The 19,523-nt window shown below is 40.6% G+C and overlaps 2 protein-coding genes across 2 annotated transcripts; one reads left to right on the top strand and one right to left on the bottom strand.

The window, feature by feature from the left end:
* Window positions 1-1,232: 1,232 nt before the first annotated feature.
* On the top strand, window positions 1,233-8,602 carry LOC103433304 (probable E3 ubiquitin-protein ligase LOG2). Its single transcript, XM_029101087.2, has 4 exons — window positions 1,233-1,625; window positions 5,821-6,018; window positions 7,305-7,800; window positions 8,162-8,602. The coding sequence occupies exons 1-4, from the start codon at window positions 1,399-1,401 to the stop codon at window positions 8,276-8,278; spliced, it is 1,038 nt and encodes a 345-aa protein (XP_028956920.1). The 5' UTR covers window positions 1,233-1,398; the 3' UTR covers window positions 8,279-8,602.
* A 3,412-nt stretch (window positions 8,603-12,014) lies between these two features.
* LOC103433285 (uncharacterized) lies at window positions 12,015-14,328 on the bottom strand. The gene is made up of 2 exons (XM_008371537.4): window positions 13,860-14,328; window positions 12,015-13,692 (listed from the first exon to the last, which is right to left on the bottom strand). Exon 2 carries the CDS (start codon window positions 13,663-13,665, stop codon window positions 12,223-12,225), a length of 1,443 nt encoding a protein of 480 aa, XP_008369759.2. The 5' UTR covers window positions 13,666-13,692; window positions 13,860-14,328; the 3' UTR covers window positions 12,015-12,222.
* Window positions 14,329-19,523: the final 5,195 nt, after the last annotated feature.

Consider the following 19,523-nt stretch of genomic DNA (forward strand, 5'->3'; position numbering starts at 1 on the left):
ACAAGATACTTATATGATTCGCATAAGGTGCATTCTCAAACAGGTTACGTCTTTACCGTTGGAGGCACCGCAACTCTTGGAGGTCAACTAAACAAACCTTAGTTACCACTTCGTCTAACCATGCTGAAATTCTCGCCTTACACAAAGCAACTCAGGAATGCTTTTGGTTGAGAGCAGTTGTGGGCCATATTCGAAGCTCTTGCAATCTTTACCTCGTCCTTGACGTCCCGACGACGATCTATGAAGACAACGCAGCATGCATCAAACAACTTAAGAAGGGTTCCATCAAAGGAGACAACACCAAACACATTGCACCGAAGTTTTTATTCTCACATCAACAACAAGAGCATCAGAAGATTGAAGTCACGCAAATCCATTCACAAGACAATCTAGCTGACCTTTTCACCAAATCACCACTGAAGGCGACGTTTCAGAAGCTTGTTCAAGGATTAGGTATGCGTAAACTTTCTGAGTTGTAACATTGTTAGTTTTCTTTGGAATTATGTCGAACTCATGGGGAGTATCCTGAAGTATCCTTGCTTGATCTTAATGTACTCTTTTTTCCTATGATCAGGAGCATTTTTCCCATTGGGTTTTGCTACCTAACGAGGTTTTGACGATGCACCCATCTTGGGTTGATCATATCCCTGATGACGTCTCGTAAACGTTTCATTTGACTTTGCATTTCTCATGCATTTTTCCTTAGTTGATGGATTTTGTCCCTACTTGGGTTTTACCATAGTCATTAGGTTTTTGTGAGACTAAGTTCCTTATGCAAGTTCTTACTTTACTTTGAGACTAGCGTGTTCTCAGAATCAGTGCCGACGAGTCGACTTCCTTAACTCTACATGATGTTGAATCTACTTGACTATTTACACACTCAAGGGGAGTGTTATAAACTTCTTATTTAAATGTGATTGTGCAAATCCTAGATTAGATTTGAAACTAGTTATTCTTCTCGATTATGATTTGTATTTCTTGGAGGAGAAATATTATAACCTCTCTTATTACTATAAATAAAAGTACAAGGAATAACATATGATCTACACAACTCTACAAACACATCTCTTTCTCTATATTTTCTCGATGCTGTCGGCCCTCTATTCCCTTGTCAATTAAATATAGGCCACAACATTATTATTATTATTATTTCTTGTTTCAGTGTTTTCCTTTATTGTTATTGATTAATTAATTAAAATAGGTATTTAATTATTTTATGACTTCTCTTTTACTGTCCAAAGTTCTCTTTCAATTCACACAAAGCACAGAAGAACCAAAACCAAGAGAACACAAAACAAAAGCAAAGTTCCAATCTTTCACATCTTCTAAACCTGTCTGACAACAACTCTAGATTTTCCAGCACCAATCTGTTTGTTTCCCAAGAAAATTTAACCCAAAATGGGAAACAGCGGAAGCAGAACAAACGGCGGCCGCCGGAGACATGGGTCCCGCCAAAACCGCTACGTATTCGCAGCGGCGACTCCGTACCCGTCTCAGTACCCCAACCCCAACCCGCCCCAGTACTACCAGTACCAAGGTTACTACCCGCAGCAGCCCATGCCCTTGCCTCTGCCCGCTCCGTACGATCAGCACCACCGCGTCCCCCATCCCCACATGGACCCGGCCCATCTGTTGAGAGAACTTGTCCCATTAGCCTGGACAGAAGGAATACTGCACGTGGGTACAATATTCCTTGTCAGCAGACTACCACATGGTTTCGACTCCTGTGCTCCGATGTGTTGCAGCATGGGCAGCAAGCACGCCACCTTTACCACATTTGTTTATTGCATGCATTTGTTTAAATGCATGCGTGTGTGTAAGATGTATATAAAACAAACTGCCATTACAGCAGTCATGAAACACACAACCAAATATTAAACTTAATATGGTATCAGAGCACATATAATCCTTTGCTCTGCTCTGCCTTCACTCTTCCGCTGCTATACTGTGTACAGCCACAACCTGCTGCAAGCTGCACACTCGCTGCACACTCACTGCAAGCTGCATACTCGCTGCCTTGCCAAGCTACTACACAGCCATCATCGCTGCACACTCACTGCAAGCTGCACACTCGCTGCACACTCACTGCAAGCTGCATACTCTCTGCCTTGCCAAGCTACTACATAGCCATCGTCGTTGCTCTACCTGCTAGCCATTAAGCACTGCCGCAGAGCACTGCCACTGAGCACAGCCATTAAGCACAGCCGCAGAGCACTGCCAAGCACAGCCACTGCCTGCCGACATGGCAACTGACTCTTCCAGCAAACACACCATGGCTCTCACTTCCGAGCAATATCACAACCTGCTTGCACTCCTTGATAAGAGTCAATCCAACTCCACATCTAATCATGTCGGTACCACCTCTACTATGAATAATTTGTCAGATAGAGTTTTTTGTGCTTCTGCTCTCAATAAGGGAAGAAACTGGATTTTCGATACAGGCGCCACAGACCACATGGTCTGCTCACCAAGCTTAATGACCACAAGTGTTCCGGTATACAATCGACAAGTGCACTTACCCAATCATGCACTTGCTGATGTCACACACATTGGCACAGTTCATCTCTCGAATGATCTCATCCTTCACAACGTGCTTTGTGTTCCATCATTTAAACTGAATTTAATTTCTGTCAGCAAACTCACTAATACCTCATCTTGCTTTGTCATCTTCACTGATAAAATGTGTCTACTTCAGGGCCAACGATCGGGGAAGATGATTGGGACGGGAACTGAACGAGAAGGACTCTACTACCTTGATAATGTGATGAAAACCAGGTGCAATTCAGCGTCAATTGTTGCCTCTTCTTCTTCTCAGCTTTGGCATCAACGCCTTGGCCATCTTTCCAACACGACCTTACGGCATCTCTCTACTTGCATTAAAAATTTGAATTTTTGTAGCATTGATGATTGTTTGATCTGTCCATTAGCCAAACAAACACGTGCTCCTTTTCCTTTGAGTTCTATCACCACAAAGGCTCCTTTTGAGTTAATTCATGTTGACATTTGGGGAGGTTACCATGTTCCCACTATCACAGGGGCACAATATTTCTTAACTATTGTGGATGATTTCTCAAGATGCACATGGGTTTATTTAATGAATCACAAATCAGATGCACGATCTTACCTCATCACTTTCATCCACCTTGTTGAAACACAATTTTCCACACGAGTCAAGGTTCTTCGTAGTGATAACGGTCCAGAATTTTTTATGACCCAATTTTTTTCAGATAAGGGGATTCTCCATCAAACAAGTTGTGTCTCTACTCCCCAACAAAACGGGGTAGGAGAGCGCAAACACCGCCACTTACTCAATGTTGCTAGAGCCTTACTTTTTCAATCTCATCTTCCTAAGAAATTTTGGGGTGACGCAATCCTCACTGCCACTTATCTCATAAATAGGACTCCCACTCCTCTTCTTCAAGGCAAATCACCCTATGAAATACTTCACCACAAACAGCCAGCGTATGCACATTTGCGAGTGTTTGGTTGCTTATGTTTTTCTTCCACCCACCACCATCGTCCCACAAAATTTGATGCAAGAGCCACACGGTGTCTTTTTCTTGGGTATCCATATGGCACAAAGGGATATCGAGTTTACGACCTTCACACGGGTAAAATCTTTATCTCCCGTGATGTTATTTTCCATGAACATGTGTTCCCTTTTTCATCTTCTGCTGCAGTTTCACCACTTGTGTTTCCACATACTCAAGATACTGCCTGTGATGATCCCATCATTCATCCGTCCATTCTACTGGAGCAGGATTCCGTCGATCCATCCTCTTCTTCGCCGGTGAGTCCTGTTTCGGTTTCATCTCCTTTTCTTTCCACATCACCACCTCGTCTTAAACGACCCACTCATGCACCTGGTTATCTTCAACAATATCACATCGACATCAACCTCCCTTCTCGGTCTGTCCCTTCATCTCACTCGGCGTTGACCAAAGTACCAGGTACTCCTTACCCTTTGTCTGATGTCCTCACATACGATCGTTTATCTGCTCGACATCGTGCTTTCACCACTTCCATTTCAGCTGCCATAGCACCCAGCTCATTCTCACAGGCTATACGCGACCCTCACTGGCGTTTAGCCATGGAAGAAGAACTGGCAGCCCTTGCTGCGAATAGGACATGGTCTCTGCACCCATTGCCCCCTGGCAAGAAGCCGGTTGGATGTAAGTGGGTTTACAAAATCAAATTTCGATCCGATGGATCCATTGAGAGATATAAAGCACGCTTGGTTGCCAAAGATTATAGCCAAATTGAAGGCTTAGACTATCGAGAGACCTTTGCTCCGGTTGCAAAATTGACTACAGTTCGTCTACTCCTTGCTGTTGCCTCGGCCCAACAATGGCACCTCCACCAGCTTGATGTTAATAACGCTTTCCTCCATGGTGATCTTGAAGAAGATGTCTACATGTCCTTGCCTCCTGGTTTCGGACGAAAGGGGGAGACACGAGTTTGTAAACTTCATAAATCTTTGTATGGGCTTAAGCAAGCCTCTCGTCAATGGTTTATCAAACTCTCTTGTGCTCTTAGAAAGGCCGGTTATCAACAATCCAAGGCAGATTATTCATTGTTCGTCCGAAACCATGATGGTAAATTCACTGCCCTCCTTGTCTATGTTGATGATATTATCTTGGCAGGAAATAACATACAAGCAATTGAAGATACCAAGTCTTTTCTTATGAAGCAATTCAAGTTGAAAGACCTTGGCCAATTAAAATATTTCTTGGGCATTGAAATTGCCCGCTCTAGCAAGGGGATCACCCTCTCACAGCGAAAATATGCCCTTGAAATACTTGAAGATGCAGGTCATCTTGGCGCAAAACCAGCCACCTCTCCTATGGAGCAAAACTTATCACTCAGAAAGGACGAAGGACAATGGGTTACTGATCCTTCCTCTTATCGACGACTTGTTGGGAGACTAATCTACCTGACAATCACGCGCCCTGATTTGGTGTATGCTGTCCACATTCTTAGTCAATTTATGGAGAAGCCTCGAACTCCACACTTGGAGGCAGCCCAGCGAGTCTTACGATACGTTAAGCACACACCAGGGCAAGGTATTTTCCTTTCTGCAAGAAGTCCAATTCAATTGAATGCCTTTTGTGATGCGGATTGGGCCAGATGTCGAGACACACGACGTTCTACCACCGGATACTGTGTATTTCTTGGAGAATCCTTGATCTCCTGGAAAAGCAAGAAACAAAATACTGTTGTCACGTTCTAGTGCAGAGGCGGAGTATCGTTCAATGGCAGCAACTTGTTGTGAAGTCACTTGGTTGAAATCTGTTCTACAAGACTTGGGTATCAAACATAAACGTCCAGTCAAGTTATATTGTGATAATCAAGCGGCACTTCACATCGCTTCGAATCCGGTCTTTCACGAAAGAACCAAACACATAGAAATTGACTGCCATCTTGTACGAGAAAGGGTTCAAAGTGGAATGATCGAGACATCTCACATCTCAACCATGAAACAACCAGCCGACATCTTCACAAAGCCACTGAGCTTGTACCAGTTTACGACTTTGCTTTGCAAGTTAGGAATAATCAACATCCATTCCAAACTTGAGGGGGAGTGTTGAGAGAACTTGTCCCACTAGCCTGGACAGAAGGAATACTGCACGTGGGTACAATATTCCTTGTCAGCAGACTACCACATGGTTTCGACTCCTGTGCTCCGATGTGTTGCAGCATGGGCAGCAAGCACGCCACCTTTACCACATTTGTTTATTGCATGCGTGTGTGTAAGATGTATATAAAACAAACTGCCATTACAGCAGTCATGAAACACACAACCAAATATTAAACTTAATACCATCCGAATTGGGCTGGCGGGCGGTACCGGTGCGGCCCGGTGATGCAGGCTCCGACGCCATACGTGGAGCACCAGAAGGCAGTAACTATAAGGAACGATGTGAATCTGAAGAAGGAGACTCTGAAGGTCGAGCCCGATGAGGAAAACCCTGGAAGCTTTCTCCTGTCCTTTGCTTTTGATGCCACTGTTGCTGGGAGGTAAAATTTCAAGCTTAAAGCTTTTATGTCGAACTTTGTTTCCTAACTTCTGATTTGTTACAGTATAAACTGCCTAATTGTGGTTGATATTTGCTTTTATGTGGGATTAGCTTAAATGGGCTTGCTGTTTTTGGTTTGGTTGATTCAATTTTGGTGTGTTAGGTTGAACTGGTGGACTAGTGGGATGTGGAAATTGAATTTGTGGGAGTTATATTGTTGGAAAAGAAAGAGTTCTTTGCTAAATTGGTAATCAGTTTGATAGTGGGTTGTAAATACTGAAAGAATGAGAAACAATTTTACCAGAGTCAAAGTTTTATTGAAAAGTATTCTGCGGTACTTGCCATACCGAAGTGATTGTCATGATATTTGATCCGGTTATAATGCCGATGGGTAATGGCTGCATCTAAGGATGGATGTGTGGGACTACAATAGGTTAACATGATCGATAGATGATCTGTGGTTTACCGTAGATAACTTTGTTTTTTTTTATGGTTATTGTTAAATCTGAAAACTTGAGCCCTTAGGATGTTACCAAATGTCTGTTCTAATACTCTCTCTAACAGGTGACCCTTTTACCACCGGTAAAGAGCCAAATATTTGAGATTCTAACTGTTATTACTTGTTAATCGGATTTGAACTTTATCTTATCTTATGACAAGATACATCTACTTGGTGTAAGTAACTTTTTGAAACTGTGGAAAACCATGATTTCACAATGATTTCTTTCTTTTTTTTTTGTCTGTGCTCTGTACTGTTTGATACAAAATCAGTCATGACGTACAAGGATTTTCTTACTGCTAGAGAGGACTCAGAAAGAGGAAACGAGAAGCTGCTTGGGAACCTTACAAAAGTGAAGGGGCACAAGTTTTGAGACGATAGAGAGGGTTAAGAGCATAGATAGTGTACATTGATCAGTGAGGGGTGTATCCTAAAAATGACAATTTAGGAAATATAAGATACTGTGAGGACCTTAGACTCTTTATGTCCATTTGATCATTCAGATTGGTATGTTCTTTTTGTAGTTAAATTCGGCAGTACAAAGTATTTCCCTTGGCTGAGATGCACACAGAATGATATTTTATGCATCACATATCATACTCAAGCAGCATGCTGTGATGGCATTTTTCATGTAGAATTATAGGAGGGCATGGCTGTAAATGCTAAAATTGTCTCTCAAAGGCACAAAGTTCCTCATATTTTCATATGCAATTTAGTATTATTCGATCATCAGATTTTTTTTTTTTTTTTTTTTTTTTAAAGTTTTAATATATAGCTTTGTGAAACAGCATCACCATTATCTTCTTTGCGAAAGAAGGCGAGGCCTGTAATCTGACACCAATGAAATTTAACCTTCATCCACCTGTGACAATACATTTTGAACAAGGTCTGGGCCAGAAGTTCAGGCAGCCCCCTGGAACTGGAATTAACTTCTCAATGTTTGAGGATACAGAGTTACTGAAAGTAGCTGAGTTGGATATCTATCCTATAGCTGTGAAGGCTGAGGCATCCCCTCCTGCCCATGATGGATCAGAGGGAAGCCCTTTGTCTGTAACAACAAACTCCCAGATAACTCAAGCTGTATTTGAAAGGGAGAAAGGTGAATTCCAAGTTAGGGTTGCCAAGCAGATTCTTTGGGTGAAGGGGATGAGGTGTGAACTACAGGAGATATATGGCATTGGTAATTCAGTTGAAGGTGACGTGGACGGGAATGACCCAGGGAAAGAATGTGTAATTTGCCTGTCTGAACCACAGGATACAACTGTTCTTCCATGCAGACACATGGTAATCATACTTTGTTCTTTTGCTTTTCAAATTTTGTCATAGTTGCTAGTGGAAAAAGCTGAGCTTAATCTAGAGAAAATTTTCTGATTGGTGAGACGTAGTTTGTCGCCAAAAAAAAGAAGATGGTAACCGAAATTTATGAAATGACAAAAGGAAAAAGGGAAGTCTTATAAAGAGAAGCTGCTTTATTTGGGTTCGAAGTTCCTTCCAATTATTTTGTAGATTTTATAGGGTTACATTAACTTGCGTCCGTCCAGTTATCACTTTTGCAAACTAATCTACTTTTGAATCAACCCGAGTGTGATTTATGTTGGATTTTCGTCTTGACTGATTTTTGGTTGGATTTCTTTTCTTGCTGCAGTGCATGTGCAATGGGTGTGCCAAGGTCTTGAGATTCCAAACAAACCGCTGCCCTATTTGCCGACAACCGGTTGAGAGGCTTTTGGAGATAAAGGTCAACGATGGCCCTGAGGAATGAGAGGATGTGTTCTGCCACTAGCATTCTGTAAGTTAAAGGCACCCCACACCCACGGCGCCCGGCCCTGCCTTTTTTCTCCTCTTTCCTTCTGCACTTCCGTTTTCCATCCTGTTTTCAATGAATCAAAAAGGCAAATTATATGTTGTATGATGTGTAACATGCTGTGTTGCACCAGAGATACGTAACGATGCTCTTTACACGCAATAGTGTTATACATCTTCTACATTTGGCTTGGTTGTAGGGTATATACAATTTGCTTCTACACTGCTGTAATTATTTGTTTCAAGAAAGATTAATGTAAATAATCAGGTATTTTGCCATGAATTTTATGTATTTGGGCAGAGAGATTTAAGTACGTTTATGCTATAGTTTTTCCTCTGTTTCTCTGGGGGCAGAATGCAGATGGTAAGTGAAGTTTGTGCTTTGAGGAGTAATTTTTGCATACGTGTTGGCGGCCCCCTCACAAGAGTCAGACCAACACGAGGCCACGTGTAGGCCTCACCCCTGTGAGAAAACTGTCATGCAGCACCCGTACACTAGAATATCACCTCTCTACGGGATTATTAGATGGACTTGGTCGCTTGTGCTTTCTTTGTAGAAGAATGGGAGCAATGGTCCTTGACCAAAAATTCATGAGTATTAGTCAACTTGTCACAATGTGGGGCAATAGTCATTTAGGTAACTCCGTTATAACTTTTGCTCCTTATTTGCTTCCCTTTTAAACACTTTATTTTGGATGGAAGTTCTTATATTCTTGCATAGGAAGACCATTGTTAATATTCTGACACATTCTTTAACCAACAGCCTAACTAAATGAGGTTGTTTGGCCACTCTAACACCCTAGTTAAATGAGACTTTTGGTTACTTTTAACAAAAAAAATTGGAGAAAAATCAAGGTCCAACATGCTAGCTAAATGATTAGTCTTAATTTTGTGAATAGTAAACTAGCTTTTTATTTTTTATTTTTTATTTTTTTTAACACAAATGATATTATCTACACTTAAGAGGATGGGGTAGGCTTAGCCTCAGAATAGGTTAGCAATAATGTGGTTCAAATTCGCCTTTGGCAAGAATCGAACCTAAGACCTCTCACTTACAAGTGAAGAGAAATATCATTAGACCGTAGTACTAAGTTGCGTAAACTAGCTAAATTTAGATAGGAGAGTCAAATTTTTGCTAAACGTAAAAATTATAACATTGCATTGTTTGTGAGCTTCAAAAGAAGAAAAAGGGCTTGGACTGTAAAGTTTAGGAAAAAAATAATACTAAAATATTTTTACTAAAACTAAAATAACTAGCATTATTGGAAGTGGTGGCCAGCTAAATTAGCTTTTGAGTTATTTGGCTAGCTACTAATAATAAGAATTTAAGTAACATTGTTGGAGATGCTTAACAAACTAAAGTTTAGAAGAGACAAATGCTCATTTTTCTTCTGTTTGCGATGTACATGAAATGTTCACTTTGTTTAATTTACTCGTTTGCCGCAAGTGAATGGATAGTTGAAAGAAACACCTTGAATAGTTGGATGTCAATTCAGCTAGACTATTATTCAATTAGACAAAAAAACTTCAATAAAGTTTCACAATTAACTATTTTTGCGGGGCAAAGGCAAAGCTAAATAATTGCAAGTAATAAAACAATTTCGAGATGCCCCATCACTTTCATTATTTTATTTCGATCACAATAATGTTTTTAATCAAGAGATGTAATATCTACATACCTCTTTTTACTTCTCACACATTCTTTGTTAACTTTTGTTCTTTGATCTTCTTCAATTCATTCGATTTAACGTCAAAAATTGAGAGAGGTTTGTGAAAAGTAAAAATGAATGTGTAGATAGCATACCCCTTAATCAAATCAAAGGTGTCGCTGTCTTCTTCAGATCGCCTCAAAGTCTGCATCTCAACAACTGTCTGTGATTGGTTTCCAAAAGCTCTCAAGCCGCTCACATGTTCAATTATTCGGTAGTTGTGAGCTCATATTCATTCATTTCCTTACCCATGATTCGGACGTTCCATCCTTTTCAAACAAACCGAACTAATTCCCATTTCAGGCATAAAAAAAAGGAGCCCGTCCTGAAATAGATTTAACACACGTACATTTATTATAACTCTATAAAATTGGGTAAATTACACAAAATTATCTCAACTATAGGTTGAACCACAATCTCATACCTCATGTTTTAAAAATTACACTGTCATACATTATCTTACGAATTTGTTGCAATGTTAGACCTTCATTAATTTTTCTAATAATTTTTCTGTTAAATGTTGACGTGATTACAGACGGAGCCCACTTCCTAGCCCAATTGGATTAAAAATTGTGGGATCCACCCCTACAAATCCTTCCCCACCTGTCTCCCCAACCTTCCTCCAGCACCCCTTCTCTCTCCTCTCCCTCTCCTCTCTCTGGGCAATGTAAAATGATAGAACAAGAAGCCTAATCCATGTGGATATTTCTCCTTCTACCACAATTTCTTCCCCCATCCCTCTCTCTCTCTCTCTCTAAAATCCTTCTCTGCAACCTGCAATCTGCCATGTCTTCCTAGAATCCTACTCCTCCGTTGACAACGACCACTATAATCGCCTCCCCGACTCCCTCCTCCTCTTCATCTTCAACAGATCGACGATATCAAGGCCCTCTCCGTCGATGATCCGGATTCCTCTGCCACCGACAACAATAGCCTCGACCAATCTGGCATCACCCACTCAACACTCACCGGATCGAGCTTCCCAGAGGCAAGATTGGCATTGACGCCGAAATTATGCTTAGGTGGAGGGCCAATTTCAGCTCCACCTTAGACAACTGTGTCATCCTCGGCGCCTCCTTCGTCATCCACTAGGGACCCACCAAAGCATCGCTCTTTTCAAAAACCGGGTCCGATAGGTTGTACGCCACCAACAACGTCGTCGTGGCGAACGACGTTGCACATGAACAGAGACCAACTTGGTTTTGACGGATGCGGACGGGTAGGGTGTTGTACATGAACAGGACCAGCTCGAAGAGCTGCAGGTGAAGCCATCGTCGGCCTCCTTGGCATCGGAAAGGGTGATTGGCAAGTGAGGGCGGCGATGGGGAAGTAGGTTCTGGTTTTGGTGGTGAAGGAGGGTTGGGGGAGACTAATTTTGGTGGTGAAGGAAGGTTGGGGGAGATAGATTATGGGATACGTGTGGGGAAGAAGGGTAAAATATTTTAATGATTTTATTTTTAATTTTTTGATATTTAATTATTTTTTAATTCAGTTAGGGTAGGGAATGGGTCTCACCTCAAGCCACGTAAGTATTTAACAGAGAAATTAACAAAAAAACTGACAGAGATCTGACATTGTAACAAATTCGTAAGATGAGGTATAAAATTGTAATCTTTAAAAATGAAGTATAAGATTGTGGTTTGAGTCATAATTGAGGTAGTTTTATGTAATTTACCTTTTAAAATTTAAAATATAAACTCGTCATTCATGATAATTTAAATGAATTAATAACATTGCCTGACGGATGCAACAGACAAAAGTCTCGCTCGTCTCGTACCCACCAAAACCTCTAAGAGACCTTGACGTGAGGGAAGCAATAAACCATTCATCCGTGGGGTTAAAAGATGCTGCACAAGAGATCGACGTGTAAAGCAGGGTCATCAATCTTCTATAATTAAGTTTAATAAAAGATTAAGCTTCCATGGACCACTCTAATAAGCATAATTAAACGAGTTTCAACGAAAAAGAACCGAAAGCAAACAGAGAAACACAAATGAAACATAAGATTAATAAGTTACTAAGCTGGAAAGCTCAAGTGTCCAACCAGCCATAAGGCAACAACTTGGATGTTTATCATCATCCTACATAACATAAACGCACCACACAAGATAATTATGGTTGTTTTATTTAGCCTAAGTGCCCAACCATAAAAGCAACATGATAGAAACAAGATGATCACAACATCACATCATGATCAACCAACAGATAGGAGAACATCACCGGGGTTGCCATCTCCCCACCACTGATGGACAAACACGCCACTGCTGCGGAGGCTTCCGAAGATGTCCATGCAGTCCACCGGCATTGCACCTCCAGCATCTACTTGGCCTGAGCAGTGAAGAAACAGCTCGTCTACAAAGCATATGGCTCCACTTTCAAACAGTTCCGTGAGGAACTTCAGTTCTGCACTGCCTGCATTCATCTTGAGCACCATGAAATCTGCAAACCCCACTGTTTCTTTGAACCAAACGAGGAAATCAAACCCTTCATCTCCGACATATGGATCTGTGTCTCCATCGATTGTAACATTGACTTTTGGCTTGATTCCGGCCAGCCCTGGATGATAAACAAAGGTGATTCCCGGCTTTTTGACGTAGGATAACAGAACAGAAGTGTTATGGTCAACAAAATAAACATTGAAATCTTTGTGTTCGATGGGATAAGAAGGCAGGAACCAATTTGTAACATTTGAGTTCAGATGCTGTGCTGCCCCAATATCAATATAGACCAAACGCCTCTTTGAGGAAAGATCAACAAAATTAGGCAAATAGGCGAACCTCTTTCCATACTCCACTGGTTTTTCCTTCACCAGAGGCTCCATTTTCCCAATGAGAGGTCGATTGTTTGTGAGGGATCGGCAGTCAGCTGGAAGGCGATACTGCTCAAAGAGACCAGCATTGTCATAATTTTTCTTGAACACAACCAGTGTGAAGTTATTGACGTAATTAACGTACACAACACTGGAACTTTTCAGCAGTGAAGAAATTGGGGTAGCAGACCTAATCAAGCTATTTGGGGAGGAAACACTACTACCCACAAGCATAGCCCCAATTCCACCGGGGCTAAGAACACGCTCGATCTCAAGCACTAGTAGCGCAGGGACAGAAACCTTATCGAGATCCCTGGAAAGCACAAAATCAAAGGACTTGTCCACATAGTCAATTTCATACACAAACTGTTTGTGCTTGAGCGAGAAGAACCGGTGTTTGTAAACACCACGAGCATTGGGAAATCCCAAAGCTTGCAATGCCAGCATGGCTGAGGCGGAATCTTCTCCTATAGAGAGAGCTTTTGTACCGTATTTCAATAGCTTCTGACCCATGAGCTCTCTGACCACACTGACAGTCAAATTCACATCCCGCTTGCACTGCTCCGAATCGTAAGACCCCCAGAAGGGGTTCAGGAACCGACTCTGGAAGTTGAACTTCTCCGGGGTCAATTCGACAGGGGCGATGCGGCCCAGTTCGGCGGCGCAGTCGCCGGAGTTCACAAAAGTGAACATTGTCATGTAGGTCCCGGACAAAATGTGGATCAATGGTATGATCGACATGGCCGCGGCGATCAAGAATGCCCGGAGAAACACGCGCCGGGCCAAAGACCCATGAAGGATCTGCATTCTCACGCCCTTCAAATCCATGATTTTCTTCGTTTCGACTATTCGGGCCTGAATCATATCGCGTTTAAGCAATTGGGTTTCGTTGTTTCCGATCAAATCCGAGTTGTTTAATCAAAAAAGTTGCGAGCTTTGTAACTTTGTAAAATCAATTACAGATTTCGAGAGAGGGAAAGAGCCAAAGGGAGAAAGAGAGAGTAGATTAGCGAGTGCAAAACCTGGAGGAGGTGTGATTCCCACCCACGAGGAGCACTATCGATTTTTGAATTACTAGCAACACCCTATTCCAAATTTTCGCCGGCTTCGCTTCGAACCAGACGACCCGACCCATGTTTACGCTCCGATTGCGAATCTACATTACATGTTGGACGGGAGCGGCACCAATTTTGATTCGTTTGGGGTGGATCCGCAGAACAGAAACCCTAATTTGAAAATTGGGGATCAGGGATTTCTGGGAGCTTTTTCAGAGTGAAGTGATTCGGCAGAGGGTGTGGACTGCGGATCTTGTTTTAGCATATAAAAGACTCCTAGGCTACTACTGCTAGTGTCGTGGCAGGGATTTGACTAGGCCACCGACGGTGTTGGTAACACGTGCCGACACCCGAAGCCTCTCAGCTCGAACTCAGTTTTACCGCGAGTCCCAACCGTAAAAAGCGCCAAGGGTTTGGAATTGTCGGAACGGCTAGTGACACAGTGACGCAGGTGGACCGCTACTTAGCGTTACGTTCTAGTGGAATTTCTTTTCATTTGTAAATGATTGGTTTTAGGTTTGATTTTCGTCAAAAACGAATTTGAATTACATTATTATAGCAAGCTCATTATAAAATAGGTTCTTAGTGTAATTCTATCATTTATTTAAAAAGAAAAATCAATTGTGGGTCTATGTGGGACCCACAAGTAGATCGACAGCTCATTTTCTGTCGATTAGGGAGAACGAGGATCCTCTCCAGATCCTCTTTGTGAAGATCCCGAAGATCCTTACATCGTGTCTGTTTATCCTACATTATGCTGTCATAAATTATTTTTAATTTTTTAATTTAAATTAAATATAAACAATACTTGACGAAAGTTAACTGCATGATATATAATAAACAAATATAATATAAAAATTTTCGGAATTCTTACAAAGAGAATCAGAGAAGATCTTCACAAATAGGATCCGAAGATATTCTCATTCGATTAGGGATCTAAGTGGTAGGCAAGGATATAGTTAAAAAAGGATAACGGATGAGTTGGGCATTACTATGGATCTGACAAAGAGTGTGGTCATGTCTGGCATCGGTTGCGTTAATGCACATGAATGAATGATCTTGGGACTAGCAAGACGTGGTTTTGGTGATGTTTTCACGGACTTGGATTGTCTGCCCTACTAGTTGTGGTGCCCTTTCATGCTCTCATATTTTATGCGATCACGGTTAAACCACGTCAATATTTTATATTTTTATTATTTTTTGTCTTATTATCTTATTAAAAAATTAATATAAAATATTGACGTGGTTTAATCGTGACCGCACAAAATAGGAGGGCATGGAAGGGCACCATAACTAAGAGGGCAAACAATCCAAGTCCTGTTTTCACGGCAGATAGATGTGATCGAACCGTTGCTGTCACGCAGCTGGATCGATTGGTTTGGTTATATGAAGATGATGAGATTCAGTCCGACTGGGTCCGAGAGTAGTATGCCAGCAGCGGGTCCTGTGATAATTTGTGTGATTTGGACGTGGAAGCTCTACAGTCTTTCTGCTTTTCCGTTACATAAAAGTTGGCCTTTAACCATCATTGGGCAAAGTGATTTATGCTTGGATGTGGTTTCTGATTTGTAGTCAGATTTGGAGAAAAATTGAACTAAGCAAGAATAAAAATAAGACTTAAGGCGGGTACGTTAAATTAAGATTTTAAAATATTTATAAAAAAATTTAGAATTAACGTTTAGTTAAAATTTTAAAAAACTTTGTAAACTAGTGTGGGCACAATAAGATTTAACAGAATTTAAAAATGTATTCAAGTGTAATTGCAATGAAAATTAGATTAACCAAAATCAACCCAATTGAGTTCAAATTTTAATGTTCGCAAGTGTACGTGTTGATCCTAAAAACTATCAAGCCTACGTAACGCGCAGGCCGAGTAATTAATAAGTTAACTATGTCATTTGGTTATGTGCAGGGCGTGCCAACTCGACTGACGAGCTTGGCCGATGAGTAAAATGAGTTGATGTGGCGTTGAGCGCGTTGCTGACTTCTCGATCTTACGACTGCGGCCGAGGAAGGAACATGTCTCGGCCTTCAGGTTCTAGAGCCTAAAGACAAGGTTGCTAGTTTTGCAAAGTTCACAAATCGTCGGCGCCAGATTCAGTCACAATGATTATATTCGTAAGAGTATAAGCACGCCAAATCGACACTAAACTATATGGGCACAAGTACTCAAAGCAAATGTGTGTCTTAATCGTAAATGTAGTTCGGCCGTCAAAATGCGGAACTCTAAATCCTACTTGTGAGTATCCAATCATAAAACAACTCGGCGTTCAAAGTGCCGAGCCTAGTAATCTGTAACACCCCATTTCGCCGAGAATGCTGATGAGATGACCTCTACCAACAAGGATTCGAAAACCCTTGTCGATCAAGACTTAGATAGGTAATCAGTCGCCCGAGACGTAGTGCTGTTTATCTAAACTGAAGGTACTCTACAATCGGCTGATTCTACGGCAACAGTGTTGTTTATCCAAACTGAAGATGTTCGTCGGTTGCCTTCATAGTGCTGTTTATCCAAATTGAAGATGTGTTGGCAGAAAGGAAAATAAAAATCTCAAGGTGTTTGAGAGGTTTCGCGTAGAGCGAAAGTTTGCGCATGGCAGTTTGTGTGTTGAATTGGAGGGGGCCAGAATGATGCACCCCCTTCGTATTTATAGCAACCAATCTCATCATGGCCGAACTAGAACTATACTCGGATTAGGATTCTTTATCCTAATCTAACCAAGTCTTGACCAATCCTACCTCCATTAGGACCTTGAACCAAACTCTTTATCCAGCCACATTCACTTCTCAAATCTCAGCATCCTCATTCCATTAAGACTTCTTATCATACTAGGACTCAGCCCATTCGCTCTTATCAGATCAACCCTTCTTGCAATATGACTCAGCCGATCTGACTGGGCGGCTCATGACAACTGGACAACCCATAGTATTTTTGGAAGAGTTTTGGACCGAACATAAACCTACACTTGGCCCAATAATATTATTTTGGGCCCAAACAATACAAATCGTAGTATAATATAGTATGCAAGCACAAGATCGTTCCAACTAAGATTGATATAATTATATTACCTAACCTAATTAAATTGCACTTGAATTGAAATTGAACGATTGATGATTGTAAATAAAAAGGAAATGAGTTTAAATAAGCGATGATGAAAAACAAAGAAAACAAATTATAATTCGATTGCGAAAGACATTAGAGCATCAAACTCACCATAAACAATCCAACTTAATTTTAATTATTAATGAGTAATCATTCAACTTGACGGTCTAGTTCCTCTAATTCATATATTATCCATGACATATAGATTACTACGTATACTTATATGTGCTAATAATCTATGGCTTCTAGATTACTAAATATATACAAATTCATTAACGATTTAGGAACTAACTAAGAGACCACATGAAACCTAGTGTATGACATCTACATCAAGGAATTCATGGTACTATTTGCAAGACACTAAAACCGAGTCAACAACATGACATTTGCATTAACTCGGATCACATAAACTCAATTCAACTCAAAAAGTGGTGGCCAATTACCAAGATTAAAATCAAGCTCATAAGCACAGTAAAATGATACTCAAAGTGAATGAAAATTCACTTATAATTAAACTGAGAAATTAAGAATTCATAGTTAGGCTACATCGTAGCCCTAGCGAGAAGAAATTAGTTCCGAAACATAAATGAAAATCGCACAGAATCCATTATCAAAATGAAAAATAAACTGAGTTTAGAGTTTCAATGCATATCCCACCCTTGTTTGTTCTTTTAATGCATATCCTACCCTTTTTTCCTACGCTAAAGCAATTTTATGGGACGGGACGGGACGAGGCCTAAAATTCGATGTTTCACTCCACTCGACTCCATGCTCTTCTGCATCCAGGAGACGATGCATTAACTTATAGGCGTATGAAAATAGTACAAGGATTATGTCTACAGAAGAATTGCAGGAGTGTTCATTGCCGAATGTTCAAATTGCAGCATTGACATTTACTTATTTTGGACAAAGAAAAATCTATATAAATATTTGTTTGCACTACACAATCATCATATAAAATCTCTAGGGAAGGTGACTTACCCCTATTACAAAAGTCCCTAAACTTCATCTGTTACATTGTGCATAAACTATTAAGTACTAAAAAAGAAGCAACTTCTTTCTGACTAAAGTAGAGGCCAGTAGGACCGCCGTTGGGAAGTAGCGCCAACCTGACGAGGTTTTCAGCACCTTCGTTGATGGTTAAGTTGCCAACATTGAAGGTTATATCTGTTTTGACGAATCCAGGGCTCACACAATTGATGCAGAAATTTGGATACTTCTTGGCCAGAATCCTAGTGTATCTGTTCAAGTCTGCCTTTGACACTGTGTAGGGTGGAAAAATAGGAAACCAGACTTCGGTGTCTACTTTTTTGAAGTCTTCTAAAAATCTAATCAACACAGAATCTATTTTCTCTTCTGTAAGTCTCTCGGCATCACTAAGTACCTCTTTAGCCCATCCATTTGGAAAATTCTGAAACAACATGAAAGACAGGAGAGTTTTGGTTTGATTTCAAAACACACAAAATTGCGTTTTACATATAAATAAACAGATGCATTCACGAAAATTTGATCATGTCAAGGGAGTGCCAAACAAAGAAACATATTTTTATGTTGATCATACCATTAGTTTACCAACACCGGAAGAAAAATTAACGATTCTTGGAGCGGCAAAAGTGCTTCAATCACTCTTTTGGTACCATAGTAGTTTGTGTTCAGGCATTGTTCCGCTACCCTGTAGTTTGGTATTGTCGATATTTCACTCCAGTTGATTTCTTCAGGCCTCTGCATCCACGAAAAAAAATAACCCTCTCGGAAGTTTTGCATCATCTTGGAAAATATTAGTATTTAGATTTATTTTAGTATTTGGATTTTGCTTGTTAGTTTAGGATTTGGGCTTAACTCATCCGAGTTAGTTCTTAGGTTTAGTTCTCTATAAATAGAGCTTGTAATTTAGTTTGAGAAATAAATCATTCACAATGTAGCCTTTAGAGTTTTGTAGCCGTTTCGACATTATCGTTTGTTTAATAATATTCTTATTTTGTTAGTCTTATTCGTTGCGCACTTTGATATTCAACTTGGTATCAGAGCGGGCTTGATCCTTAGGGTTCAATCCGTTCTCGTTGGTATCAATTTGTTTGTCTTGCTCGTCGTTTGTTTTAGATTGTTAGTTGGTATTGATTATTTGCAAGAAAAAAAGAAAAAAAAAGTTTTGTTTTTTGAAAAAAAAAAAGAATTTGGTGAATTTGTCTCACACCCAAATTTGAAAAAGCTCCACCGCACCAAGATTTCTGTATCGCTCCAGACCCACCGCCGCTGCTGTCTTATTAGGCACAGAATCTGCAGGTGCCCTTGTCCACATATCCATGTTCTGCAAACGTAGAAGTCATAAAAAAAAAAAAAAAAAAAAAGAAGGAAGAAGGAAGAAAAAAAGGGGGGAAAAAAGAAGGAAAAAAAATGGTTGTTTTGACGTTTTGTGGTCCGCGTATTCTTGCATTGGGTATGGTAGCTTGAACTTGGAATGGAAATCGGCATTGGCATTGACATAGGAATTTGGAGTTTTACATCCACATCTACTTTGGCAAACCCAT

This window comes from Malus domestica, chromosome 04 (genome assembly GCF_042453785.1).
Source record: "Malus domestica chromosome 04, GDT2T_hap1".
In the NCBI taxonomy this organism is placed as follows: Eukaryota; Viridiplantae; Streptophyta; class Magnoliopsida; order Rosales; family Rosaceae; genus Malus; species Malus domestica.